The following is a 14,056-nucleotide window of genomic DNA, read 5'->3' on the forward strand; positions in this document are numbered from 1 at the left end:
AAATTATTATTGACGTATTTCGCGTATTTCTAAACGCTAATGTCATTCATGATTCAAGTGCATAGAGGAATAATGTATAGTTCAAGTGTCATCTCTAGGGAAGGAAGGACGGATCACGGAATACGGACTATTCAAGAATAAAAAATTAAGCGACGATTTCAAAAGAAAAGTAATAATTATAATCGACCATTGACTCATTCGGGCAATGATAAAAATTGAAACGTGTCCTCTTATATAACTAAACAGAAAATATCAAAAGAAAAACATGTTTAACAACTGTAAGTATTTAAATTCAACAAATAATATTCTTGTGTGAAAATTGCTCCTGGTATTACAATTTATATCGTTTTTTTCAGTTTTTCGGAATTGGCTTGCGGTCGATGACCCACCGAACAAAGTTATAGAAGTCAGATCCGACAATTATATTTCGAGACCAATACATTACAGGGATGATTCGATGCTTATGTATGGACCAAAAAATCCCTCAGATGGGAAAAATAATAAGGATAAGTGTTACGAAATTGTTTTACACAAACCTTTCACTGAGAGCTTACATCAAATGTACAGGTTGGTAAAGTTAATCAAAGATAAGTAACTATTGTGAAATAAATTATTCTAAATTATGCTGTTTATTTCAGCTTATTCCGATCAGAAAACAGAGAAGAATGTGAGGAAAAGTTTATTATATTTAAAGATAGGATCCCTGTGTATATCAAAGTAACTAAGGAGGTAAGATATCACAATTTATTTAATTTAATTGAAATATATATACTCAAAAAATAATGAAATGTTTTTATTATATTAAAAAAACAAATTAATAAATTCGTTATTGCTTATATGCAGCCTATGTTTCAATATAGGCTGTTATACAGGCATATTTTTATAACAGCATAGGTCACTATTAGAATTATCATTTTGATATAAATGTAGGGCAGTTTTAACTCTTATCTATGTTTTGACGATTGTACAATAATTAATAATTTTATATTTAAGAACATCTAGTAATGTGAATATAACTCTAATTTCGGTTATTGCATTTGCATTTTTCCGCTAGTTCTTTAAAAATTTTTAAATATTAATGTTGCATTTTTTGTAGTTCTGTTATTATAAACTAGCTTTCTACCCGCGGTAATTATGAGTAATTTATTGTTTTTAAAATTTACAAAATGAGTTACTTATTGTTTCTTTATATCTAGTGCACCGTTCCAAGCCTGCAAAAGCTATGTGACATACTAAGTGAGCACAAATCATGGACAGTTGCTCACATGGTCGCGCACTTTGGTCAATATGAGCTGCTCAATGAGCCTGATGTGCAGAGACATATCGATGAAGTGGACCCAGCGACTGGAGCCACTGCTTTGATGGCACGTTTGTTATTAATTATTTGAGACTTCTTTTAAACATATGGTGTATGGTGATTATTGACCCTAGACAATTATGTGCCCTAGCACTGGTCTCTAAAAATCTGTACACTATTATTTCGGTTTAATATAGCCTTTTTTGACAAGCAACTGTGAAAATTAGTAAATCTTCTTTCTTTATTTCTCATTTTAATTTTAAATTTAACTTCTTATGTAATATCACTGAAACTGAATATTAATATTTTATTACTAGTGGTAATTTCATATGAAGCTATATCTATTAGAATATTATTAAATAAAAAATCATATCCAACTTTTAGTAGTAGTGAAATTAGTTTTTTAATCCAAGGATTGATTAATTAGTTTATCATAATATTATATTTCACTAATCTTCCTATATTCAACAGATAGCAATAAGAACTGGAAATGTCAGAATGGTGCACAGTTTGATTTCAATGAAATGCTCTCTCAATATCATTGACCTTGACGGGAACTCTGTGTTTCACTATGCAGCTGCAAGTAACAAGGAAGTTATTAATGTAAGTATCTATTTAATTTTCATTATAAACATAAAAACAAGAACATAATGCTTTAGTAAAGTATAAGTTATGTAAGTTGTTGTAATAATTCAAAGAGAAATTTAATAGCAAGCAAGTTATTGTCGGCTTAATATGCAGAGTATGAATTTTCTTAAGGTACATTAGGAAACATAATTTATCACTGTATTTTGAAATTCGGAATATTATTTTAAGCAATAATATAAAATCATAACATTAATTAAATTCTCCTGTTCCCTAGCAATTTTACGCCAACTAATACTTTTTATTCCAGGCATTAGCAAGCAAAACGTCAAACTCGTTAAACATATACAACAAGCAAGGCTACACGCCGCTACACATGGCTTGCCTCGCGGATGCGCCTGACTGTGTCCGAGCGTTGCTATTGGCTGGCGCTGATGTTAATTTGACTGCCGCTAAACGTACTACGGCTAGTACTAGTCAGGCTATTCCAGGTAAAAATAGTTTACTTACCGATGTTGTTTCCTAGGTTTTAACTTTTTTGATGTATGGATAAAACCCATAGAAATCTAAATAACAAGACACTAGAACTGCTATAATGTCATAATTAGTATGAAAAGCACTGTCGCCTAAATCAACACATTTAAACCGATAGCTAAACATTGATGTCTAATGTCTATGATAAAACCTATAGTATTAATTATTAGTGTCCGACCGAAACTAGTTTCCAGGCCGAAACCGAAACCGAAACCGAATGTTCGGCCGTGGCTTCAGTTTCGGCCGAAACCGAAACCGAAACCGAAACTCACGTGGTCTAGTATGAAGTTTCTAAAAATCCTGAACTTTGGTGCATTTGACCTATTATTTTGCCATAATTAGGGCATGAAATGAAAACACAGTATATTAAATTTGTTGTAATCATTAATTTAATCCATACTAATATTATAAATGCGAAAGTAACTCTGTCTGTAAAAATAATATTTTTAAAATATTAATAACTAGCTTTCCGCCCGCGGCTTCGCCCGCGCAGTCAAAGAAAAACACGCATAGTTCTCGTTCCCGTGGAATTTCCGGGACCTATCTTATGTCCCGGGGTAAAAAGTAGCCTATGTCCTTTCTCGGGTATCAAAATATCTCTACACCAAATTTCATGCAAATTGGTTCAGTAGTTAAGGCGTGATTGAGTAACAGACAGACAGAGTTACTTTCGCATTTATAATATTAGTATGGATAACAATTTTAATTTTTATTATTTTTTCAAATTAAGTTCTCAGTAAAATCAGTCATCTAAATCAAATCAGTAATTGTTACTGTTACTTTAAAATTTAAATAAAAGTTTTGGTAATTTGAGATCTTTCTCTTTATTAAAGAGTCTTTAATACTTTGGATTGGTATTTGTACTTAGAAGAATAATATGTCTCTTTTAGGTACCTTTTATATAAAAATAATAATTATTAATTACCATTACACCCTGTTCCAATCTCAGCATAGATAATCAAAAATTGTTTCCACCAGCGTGGGTCAACCAACGCTTTGACAGCGTCCGTCAAAGCGTTGCCGAGGAAAACGAAGTTAAGCGAGCGTGAACGTGTGTGAACTAAGTTCACTGAACTTGCGAAATAAGTTTCGGTTTCGGCAAAAGTTTCGGCCGATTTTGGCCGAAACCGAAACTGCGGCCGAAACTTGATTTTTGGCCGAAACTCGGCCGAAACCGAAACCGAAACCGAAAGTTCGGTCGGACACTATTAACTATGAATTAGAAATTAAGAAATCATAGCAAAAGTGTTAGCGTTTGAAACAGCAAAATGCATGCAAATTATCTCTTGTTTATCTATACATCTATACAAATATTATAAAGAGGAAAGGTTTGATTTTTTGTTTGTTTGTTTGTTTGTTTGTATGAATTGAATAGGCTCCGAAACTACTTGGCAGATTTGAAAAATTCTTTCACTGTTGGAAAGCTACATCATTTCTGAGTGACATAGGCTAGGTTTTATCCCGGAAATCCCACGGGAACGGGAACTATGCGGGTTTTTTTTTGAAAACGCGGGCGAAGCCGCAGGCGGAAAGCTAGTTTTTAATATAAATAGACTCCTTATTTTTGTGATGAAAAACTAATTCTTGAGGAATAATTTTGAATTTGAAGTTTCTAGAATGAATTTAAAAAAACGCATAAATTTAATATGTTTTTTTTTTACATTGTCACTTAATTTTAATGCTAAAATATGATATCATAACCCATTGCCCATTAGAAATTTAAAAGGCTTTGGAGAATCCAAATCATCACCACAGGAACAATAGCTAATATTCTTAATATCATTCCTTATGAAGCCTTCACATAGTCATACCATCTATATAAATGTTGTCTAATGTTATACAAAATCATTTGCTAGTTTTACATCCGTACATGCAGTCATTATATCACGATGATGACTCATAAATGTATACTAGGTAAGATATAAAATATATTATATTCTTCGTATTGAGTGTTTATCTCTATTAATTATATAAATACTAATACTCGGTGAACTTTGTACCAGTTAGAGATAGCTTTGTTTTTCTTTACGTATTTATAAAAATAAAAATGTACAATCAATTTCGACTTTTAACCAATAAATGAAGTGCTTATCATGCACCCGTGTTAATCAATTTTTGTAAATATCAATCAATCATATAAATTTGTCTATTGGCCATATTTGGTCGTTAATATGAATATGGTCGTTTATAGCAAAAATTTGTCATCATTGCAAAGTTTAATTTTGTTAAACTTGATCTGAGTAACATGTTTACTCTTTATAATTGTACAGTTAATTAATACACAATGCAATTTAAATTAAATGGTAAGTATCTTTTTTCATGTGTGAAGTGAAATGTTTTTATATTTGATATTATATTTGAGTCTTTATTACTATTCCAAGGTTACTATTTTAGTCACTAATGAGAAGTTTACGTGACACTCGTTTAATAGTGAAATTTTATTTTGTATAAAATGATTGTAAGCTTACTTTGTTAATTATTTTGTCATCATACAATTTTTTTAATCTCGAAAATTCGTGAACAAGCTTTAGCATAATATTGTATAATATTGTTTGTTTGAACGCGCTAATCTCAGGAACTGCTGATCCGATTTGAGAAATTCTTTCGGTGTTAGATAGCCCATTTATCGAGGAAGGCTATATTATATCATCACGCTTAGACCAGAGCTTAGAGCGGAGCAATGCGGGTAAAACCGCAGGGCACAGCTAGTATTATACAGCGATAACCTAGCGTTTTTCATATTTACTTTTCAATTACCAGGTATCGTCGGTGACGTTGTCCAAGACAATCGTCCCAAGCTATTCCAAGAGGACATGAAACGCGGAGGCACTCCCTTACACTGGGCGGTATCCCGCGAAGTAGTGGAAGCATTGGTCGATAAAAATTGTGACATAAACGCTGTGAACTTTGACGGGAGAACCGCCCTTCACATCATGGTGTTAAGGAGCAGATTGGAATGCGCAACTGCCTTACTATCTAGAGGTGCAGAACATTCCACTGGTGATAATGAAGGAAACACTCCACTGCATTTGGCGGTTAAACAAACGAATGCGTCGATAGTGCAAGCGCTTATTGTGTTTGGGGCAGAGTTGGAGGCAAAGAATAATGCTGGGTTTACGGCAAGGCATTTGGTACCAGCGGAAATGTCGAATAACAGCAGTTATGATAAGATCTTGTATTATCTACACGCTGTTGGAGCAAAGAGGTTTTTATTAATTAAGATTTATATTTCTTATCAACACAAAATTTATAATTTCGTTAGTAAGAAACAAATCTTTTTAAAACAATTACGTGCCACTATTATACTTTCATAAAATCTATAATAAATTTTTATGACTCTCATACATTTACTATCTGGTTTAGGCAAAAATTATCAAATTTAAAAAAATAATTTTCTGTTTTTTTTTTTAATAAACGTACATGTTTATATTCTTTTTTAGATGTGATTCCGATGTACCAGGCTGTGGTCCATCCTGTTCATCCCGCGGTGAATACAACGGAGTACCTCCCCCCCCACTCGCCCGAGCGGCGACGCGTGACATGATTAGTGATATGCTCACCGCCGCTACTATGGACAGAGCCGCTACTTTGAACACTAGCAAGAATGAAGGACGGTGAGTTTGTTCATCATCACTATCGTCATCCTCAACATCATCACCACCACCAGGACCATAATCCGCCTTCTTGAAAAATATTCAGTTGATCTCTTTTGCGAAATAGCTTTTCTAAGCAAGAAAACTTCATTAAAATTTATCTTCAACTTGACTCTTTTATATTTAACGCTTCAGGTTAGAAACCGGTTTAAACCTAATAGATTTTTTTTTTTCCTATTTTTATCGATATCTAATCATAGTTCAGGATCCATCGCCCATTTTTGCAAGTGATTACTGTCAAGCTAATTTTCCGTGAGTAGCTTTATTTTGATGAGACGCCCAATAATTTCCTGTACCAACCATCAAATCAAAACCATTAATGGGCGAAGGATCCTGGACAATCACGTGCAAGCATCTTTAACAGCATTAAAAACAATCAATCAATCATTTCCACTTTCAGTTTACTCTGTCTTGACGGCGGCGGAATCCGCGGCTTAGTACTCGTTCAAATCCTATTAAACCTAGAAGCAGCGATTGGCAAGCCAATAATACACTGCTTCGACTGGGTCGCTGGCACGAGCACTGGCGGGATACTGGCACTGGCGCTAGCCACTGGCAAGACGTTGAGAGAGTGCCAGAGACTGTACTTTAGGATGAAGGAGTTTGCGTTTGTCGGTATGAGGCCGTATCCCTCGGAAGCTCTTGAGAGCATATTGAAGGAATGCTTGGGTAAGTTCGTTTGAACTGTTATTTGAATCGCTTTTTTCTGTCTTTGCGTCAATTTAAATGATACTGAAAAATATAGAACATTATGTTTAAATCAATCAATTTTTTTTATTCTTATTTTGATTGCTAAAATTTAAAGGTAAATTGTAGAACAGAACTTTAGTACACTATAATATTTATTAGTATACATTTTGTAATTTGATCATGTTAAACGTTTTGATGAGATAATTTATTCATATACATAGTAATTTTTTCATATATTTATCTTATAGGTACCGATACTGTGATGGCTGACATCGATTATCCCAAATTGATGATATTGGCTGTGCTAGCGGACAGGAAGCCAGTGGATTTGCACATTTTCAGAAATTATCAATCTGCTGAAGATATTCTTTACGACTTCAATGGGACATCTAGTGAGTAAAGTGTGATTGAATATCTTAAATCTTAATATATATAAGTCTCGTGTCACAATGTTTGTCCTCAATGGACTCCTAAACCACTTAACCGATTATAATAAAATTCGTACACCATGTGCAGTTCGATCCAACTTGAGAGATAGGATAGTTTAAACATGTAGGTACCACGGGCGAAGCCGGGGCGGACCGCTAGTATAACTATATAGCATTAAAATACACCAGAGCTATTTTACAGATTTCTCATAAAATTTGAACACTTTCCCATTTCCCAATGACAAACATTGACGTAAAAATAGAAATATAATTTTTTCTATTGCATTTTATGTTAGTTTAGTTTTAATTTATAGGTCACATATATTATTATAATAATTACCTTTATTCTTCTCTACTATATAAAAATAAGTCAGGTTTTCCTTCATAACTCCAGAACGAAGACGAACGAACCGATTTCCACGGTTTTGCATTCGTTGGAAAGGTCTCGGGCTCCGTGAGGTTTATAGCAAAGAAAAGGTGTCTCTGGTGGCGAAACGGAGTTCGCCCGGTTTGCTAGTTGTTTATACAAACAAAAAGTAATAATAATTTAGATGTGCTATTCCAGACTTTAATCTATCTCGGAAAGAGTAACAAACATTTAACATACTTAATTATCTTTATAATATATACATACATATTTATTATAACATCTTTAATTATGTATTTATTAATATGTATCTTTACTATAAAAATGAGGTCCAAAAGCAGAAGCCAGTGACCAAAGATCAGTGGTGGAGCTCCCGGAGCCCCCGCCGCCCGCGGAGCAGTTGGTGTGGCAAGCGGCCCGAGCGACAGGGGCTGCGCCCTCGTACTTTAGGGCTTCTGGCAGGTAACGTATCCACATGAGTATCACTACATAGTCTAAAACAAAGTCGCTTTCTCTGTCCCTATTTCCCTTTGTATGTTTAAATCTTTAATACTTCACAACGGATTTTGATGCGGTTTTTTTAATAGATAGAGTGATTCAAGAGGAAGGTTTAATATACAATTTATTAGGTTATAGACAAAGCGGGCGAAGCCGCGGGCGGTAAGCTAGTATTAATATAAATTATGAAATATACATATACTCTTCTATATGTACAACACTACAACACTTCTCTGACATGACACTGTAAAGGTCCGTTCACACAGACCGGCACGGAGAGCATCGGCGCGCATTTTTCTTTTCACATAGTCCGGCTGGAAGCTATTTGAAAGCGGATGCGTATGCAATCGGAGCCGAACAGCTGCGCGAACGAGAAAAAGGACGCTATCGGAGCCGGTCAGCTCCTCTTATTATTTCACACCAAGCGCGTTCAAGCATTCCTAACGTCAGAAGCAGTGCACACGGAAAAATAAACCTTACTACACATACTAAAAACTCTGTTTTCATCGTAATAAGAATCTGCTCTCCTCTCCGAGCCGGTCTGTGTGAACTGACCCTTAAGCTGAATTAGTACATCCGTTAATATATAGCGAGAAGTATTCCATTTTTTTATAAGGTTAATAACCCTTTTAATATTTTGTTGACATAATTTTTCTTTTAATATGAATACTGCTGTATGAGAGATGCGGATCTTGATTCCGCTTCAACATCTTTTTTTTTCTATTATTCAAATATTTTTCATTTATAAAGCATTTTAGTTAATTGCTTTTAAATTAATTTATTACATATTTCTATCACACTTACAGATATCTAGACGGCGGGTTAATAGGCAACAATCCTACGTTAGATGCGCTAACTGAACTAGCCGAAGTAAGGCTCGCGTTAGAAGCCACGTGTCAACATGAGGCCGCTAAGAAAACGCATTTGAAAGTCGTCGTGTCTTGTGGAACGGGTATGTGCGTCAATTCATTAGTTATTTATATATTTAAGAAATAGTTAATGAATTGACTAGCTTATTAAATAGGACAGAATTCTAACAAAGTCTTAAGTTATTGGAAAGTTTCTACTCATGAGAAGGATTATAAAATCGTTGTCAATATTTTTTTTTTCTAATATACAATAGTAGAAAAAAAATATCTTTTTCCGTTATATTATCACTTATTTTTAACGAATAGAAGGCTCAACAATCAACATTACATGTGAAAAGAAATGACAAATATGTTACATATTTATAAATGTTTCAGGTATGGTCCCAGTGACGAAGTTAAAAGATATAGACGTGTTCAAACCAGAGAGTTTGTGGGACACAGCGAGGCTTGCGTTTGGTCTGTCGTCTATCGGCAAACTGTTAGTTGATCAGGTAAGTTAGATTATTTTTAATACTTTGGTAAGAAATTGTGAATTGTAGTGAAAACGCTGCTTTTACGTTCAAAATTTAATTTTTTAATTTTGGACAAATAAAATAAATATAATTTTTTTCCAGTTTTGATTATGACGTAAAGAATAGTTAAATAAACGATAAGATGCCATTTAAAAAAAAAATATATTTACATCTTTAGCGCAGCTGGCATATACCGCTTCGCTAAAGTCTATGAAAACATAATCTTAAAAGTAAGCGCGGGTGCGCGTGTGGGCGGCGTAGGTCAGGGGTGTACACACAGAGTTTTATGAGTTTGTCTCATAAAAAAAAAATGCGTCAGGGATTTGACGACTATTTTTTTATTTATTTGGTGCACGAAAAGCTATAAGTTTCATTGATTACACCCGTATATTGTATTGGTGATTTCTTTGGTGTTTATTTTAAAAATTGGAATTAACAATTTTGTTGGTTATTTATTTTTATATCGAGGGTTATTAATTTTTGGATCGACTAAAGTGATTAAAATAAGACTTTGATGATGCCTTTGTCGCTCGGTGTACATTTGCGAGCTAAGTATTTAATTGTATCGCTCCGCAGTGCATTTCCGATTGTCCCTCGCATCGCACGCATATGAATACATATTATTGCATAGCTTCTATCGCGGGCCTTGAGCGTGGGGACCGAATCCAGAAATTCCGTAACGAAAAAACCTCACGTTCCCCACTCCGACGGGCACGGAGGTGTGGCTTGAAGGCATAGCATGCAATAGCTTTGCCGTGGCAGTCTCCGAGTGCAACACGTCTTTTTTTTGTAATAATGTTAAATGTGTGCGTGCGTGCTCGTGCGCACGCGTGCGTTCAGTATGCAGTGTACGGACGCTGCTCGTATATTTGATTTTTGACACCCTGTGTACAGTGTACTCTATGGTCGTTATAATCATACGTTGTGTGCCAGGCGACGCAGTCAGACGGGCGGGTAGTGGAGCGAGCGCGGGCTTGGTGCTCCGCGCTGGGCGTGCCGTACTACCGCTTCTCGCCGCAGATGTCGAGCGACACGGCGATGGACGAGCGCAGCGACGCGCTGCTGGCGGCCATGCTGTGGGAGGCGCACGCGTACATGCGCGAGCGGAGAGACCGCGTGCTAGAGCTGGCGGCGCTGCTGGCGGGTGAGTGACGCGCTGCTGGCGGCCATGCTGTGGGAGGCGCACGCGTACATGCGCGAGCGGAGAGACCGCGTGCTAGAGCTGGCGGCGCTGCTGGCGGGTGAGTGACGTAACTGCTCGACCGATTTTGATACAATTTTGTTTAAGAAAAAATTCATGACTATGAATAACTAAATTCACAATTGCTTTATAAAAGTCCGATTTGTATAAGTTTTATTTGTGAAAAAATTATTAGCAAAATTGGTAACAATAAATAACTAAATTCACAATTGTTTTGTAAAAGTCTGATTTCAATAAATTTTAATTGTGAAAAAATGATAGTCAAAATTCATAATGACCTTGAAAGTTCGAGGAAAAATTACGGAGCGGCATTGTGTAAAACTCTAATTTAAATACACACAACTAAAACACTCATTCATCTCATTCAACACATTATTGCATGGTAATAATGTTTAAAATGTATTATTACGCCCATTGGAAAGTCTGCCTAATAGACGCGTAGGCAGCGTTTTGCTTCCGACAATTTTTGAGCATGATTGTGAGTCTACTTTCTCTTTATTAAAATATGTTTTTTTTGTTTGTTTCAGATTGAAATAAATACAATCCCTAGAATTTTGAACACACATAATAAGTTATAATAATTGTTATCTCTATTTAATCGTTCGAATTACACGTATGCACAAAGTTATACCAATGTGAATATCCATAGAATAGCGGATATGTAGAATAGATCTGTTATTAGAACAATTTATATACTACGAGAATTGTAGTTATCATTTAGGTTATAAAATAGTTAATTGTATGAATACCAAAGTTGGTACTGCATTGTATCCTTCGCTAGCTATACCGCGTGGCTCCACCTGGTTGAATTTGTTTAAACCCCGGGACTTTTCACCTTCTGAATTATATTTAATTTCTATCAATATGACTTTTTTGTGGACTTTTTATGATTCAAAGGAGATAATCTTAATTTTATGTTTAACGTGAAAATAAGACTTAAAAATACCAATACGTAAATATGTGGTGTAAGAAAATTAATAGAAAATATTTAGGAAAAGAAGAATCGAACTATTCTTGTAATTGTCGAATATAATGTAGAAACAACTTTTTTTTATAATTTTAATATTCTTAAAACATTCGAAGATATGGGATATCATATAATATATGGAATGGGATATGGGAATCTATATTCAAAATTTGCTTTATATTTAATATGAACCCTGTGCTTTCAAATATTGTAATTTAATTCATGCGAAAAGTCAGGGTTCGATAATGAGAGAGGCTAAGTAAAACAAATATGAATTTTTTTTAAGCTACCGTCGGTATTCATATATGTACTAGAATTCATAAAATGGTTAAATCATATTGCTATCTCCTTTCCTCTATATCAGCGAATTATACCTTCTCTTTCTCTTATAGTGTTAAAACTTATCGATTAATATACGTATAGTATATTAATAATAATAATAAAATGGTCTTTATTTGTTTCTCACAACATTAGAAAGGTTACAAAAACTTATTAATACTACACAATGTACAGTAGAAGATAGCGTTGTGAGAAACTGGTGCCTGAAATAGACTACATAGAAGTCTGAGGTACAGGTCACCAGCCCCTCTCGCGGATATCATACGAGAATACACAAGTTTACGTACCTACAAAATGCATAGAGTTTCACAAATTTTATAAGAAGACAACTTTACCTTAAAAACACTAATACAAAAAAGTAAAGAGAAAAAAGTTATTATAATTCATGTCTGAAATTTGTATCCAGTTAAAAGTTTAGCTTTGAAATATTTAAATAAATAGATTTATTGTATTAAGTTTATTTTAATTATGGTATTAAAAAAAATTAAGGCTAATGAAAACCAAAAATTTTTTAAGACGTAAGAAATAGGCATGATAGAAACATCGATCCTTAATAACAACTAGATACACAATCAGGAAGAAAAATATACTGTCCTGTGTGAGTAAATCCGACTTTATTGCATTCGAATAAGGTTGATTTTGTGTGTATTAGTTAAGTGCTTAAGTGATTACTCTTGGATCTGTTTTTAAAATGCGCCTTAAAGTAATGCGGATAAGATTGATTTTGTTTCAATATTTGTTTCCTTCGAATAGAATTTTGACAAACACATTAGTGCACAGTTTTAAGTACCTTTTTTCTATAATATTATGTATCTAGATGTTTTATCGATCGATGGCCTGTGGATAAATATTTTAATTTATTTTGTATGCGGTATCCGCGGACTTGAGGCCTAGCGCTAGCTTTTGTGTGCTAAATGGAACAAATAATAGTTCGTAGTTACATTAATATAATAATACAAAGAAATAGAAAAAATAATAGAAACATTGTTCTAGTCTTTTGTGGTGGTTATAACTTATAGTATGTTTGAAAGCTTAATCTTTATGCTAGCAATAGTCTCCAATTACTGCATCGTTTATTATAAATAAATAGTTTATATAATTTCATTTAAGGAGCAAAAGATTTCTTCAAAGCGAGAATTTATTTAATGGCCTGCGCAGACGAGAGACTTTTCTTCACGGCGAATAAAAATTAAAAACTCTACCGCGGACTTACTCGAGTTGTAAGTGATCTATTTTAGCGGAAAAAAGTCAGCGAACTAATCCCCTGTCTGCGCATACCATTATTGCTATATATATGTATTATTATCCTGACAAGTTAAAGTTGTAGCTTATTTATAAGTTTTGAAATGCAAAATTAGAGAATTATAATTTATGTTATATAATAATTATTTTAATATGTATGTGTCTTAAATGGATAAGTAATATAGTATTACTGTGATGTTAAGTGTAGTAAACATCTATGAGATAGTTTAAAACAATGGATATTATCCTTTATGTAACTGGATAGTTAGTTTGTCTTGTTTCTTGCATTATATTTAAATTAAATATAATTTTACTTCGAAAGTTGTCTCAGTTTAGGATCATTATTAAATCGAGTTACAAATTAGGTGTACTATCATTATTTTCGGAACATAACATCATTTGCTAGAAAAGTATAATAGAATAGTAGTATAATAGAAATTTAGAACCTTGTTTTTGCATTCTCGTTCCATTGCGAATTTATAATTTATAACATCACCACTGCTCGAACGGTGAAGGAAAACATCGTGAGGAAACCGACATGTCGAAGAATTAAAAAGTTCGACGACATGTGTCATCCGCCAACCCGCACTTGGCCAGCGTGGTGGATTATGGCCTGTACCCTCATAGGAGGCCCTTGTCCCAGCAGTGGGAACGTATATGGGCTGATGATGATGATGATGATGATACAATACTGTATTCCATAATATTAATTATTATGTGAACTGGTCACTGTATACAATGTATGTATGAGATCTCATAAAATAAGTTATCTTTTAACGTAAGAGACAAGGTTTATTGCTGAATACATTGTTTATGTGTATGTTAGTAACGGTTTTATTTTTGTTTAAAAAAATCATTCCAATAAATTGTCGTT

General features: G+C 34.0%; 1 protein-coding gene across 1 annotated transcript; it reads left to right on the forward strand.

Moving 5' to 3' along the window:
• Positions 1–96: 96 nt before the first annotated feature.
• Positions 97–11,627, forward strand: iPLA2-VIA (calcium-independent phospholipase A2 VIA). Its single transcript, XM_090107675.1, has 15 exons — positions 97–278; positions 357–567; positions 639–729; positions 1,197–1,364; positions 1,769–1,900; positions 2,193–2,373; positions 5,177–5,621; positions 5,857–6,030; positions 6,470–6,738; positions 7,008–7,151; positions 7,884–8,016; positions 8,859–9,004; positions 9,297–9,412; positions 10,367–10,674; positions 11,162–11,627. The coding sequence occupies exons 1-14, from the start codon at positions 266–268 to the stop codon at positions 10,583–10,585; spliced, it is 2,442 nt and encodes an 813-aa protein (XP_089963801.1). The 5' UTR covers positions 97–265; the 3' UTR covers positions 10,586–10,674; positions 11,162–11,627.
• The last annotated feature ends 2,429 nt before the right edge of the window (positions 11,628–14,056 follow it).

This window comes from Colias eurytheme, chromosome 12, assembly GCF_061535395.1.
Source record: "Colias eurytheme isolate Ceu_HAF_F1 chromosome 12, ilColEury1 Martin Lab GWU primary, whole genome shotgun sequence".
NCBI classification, from domain to species: domain Eukaryota; kingdom Metazoa; phylum Arthropoda; class Insecta; order Lepidoptera; family Pieridae; genus Colias; species Colias eurytheme.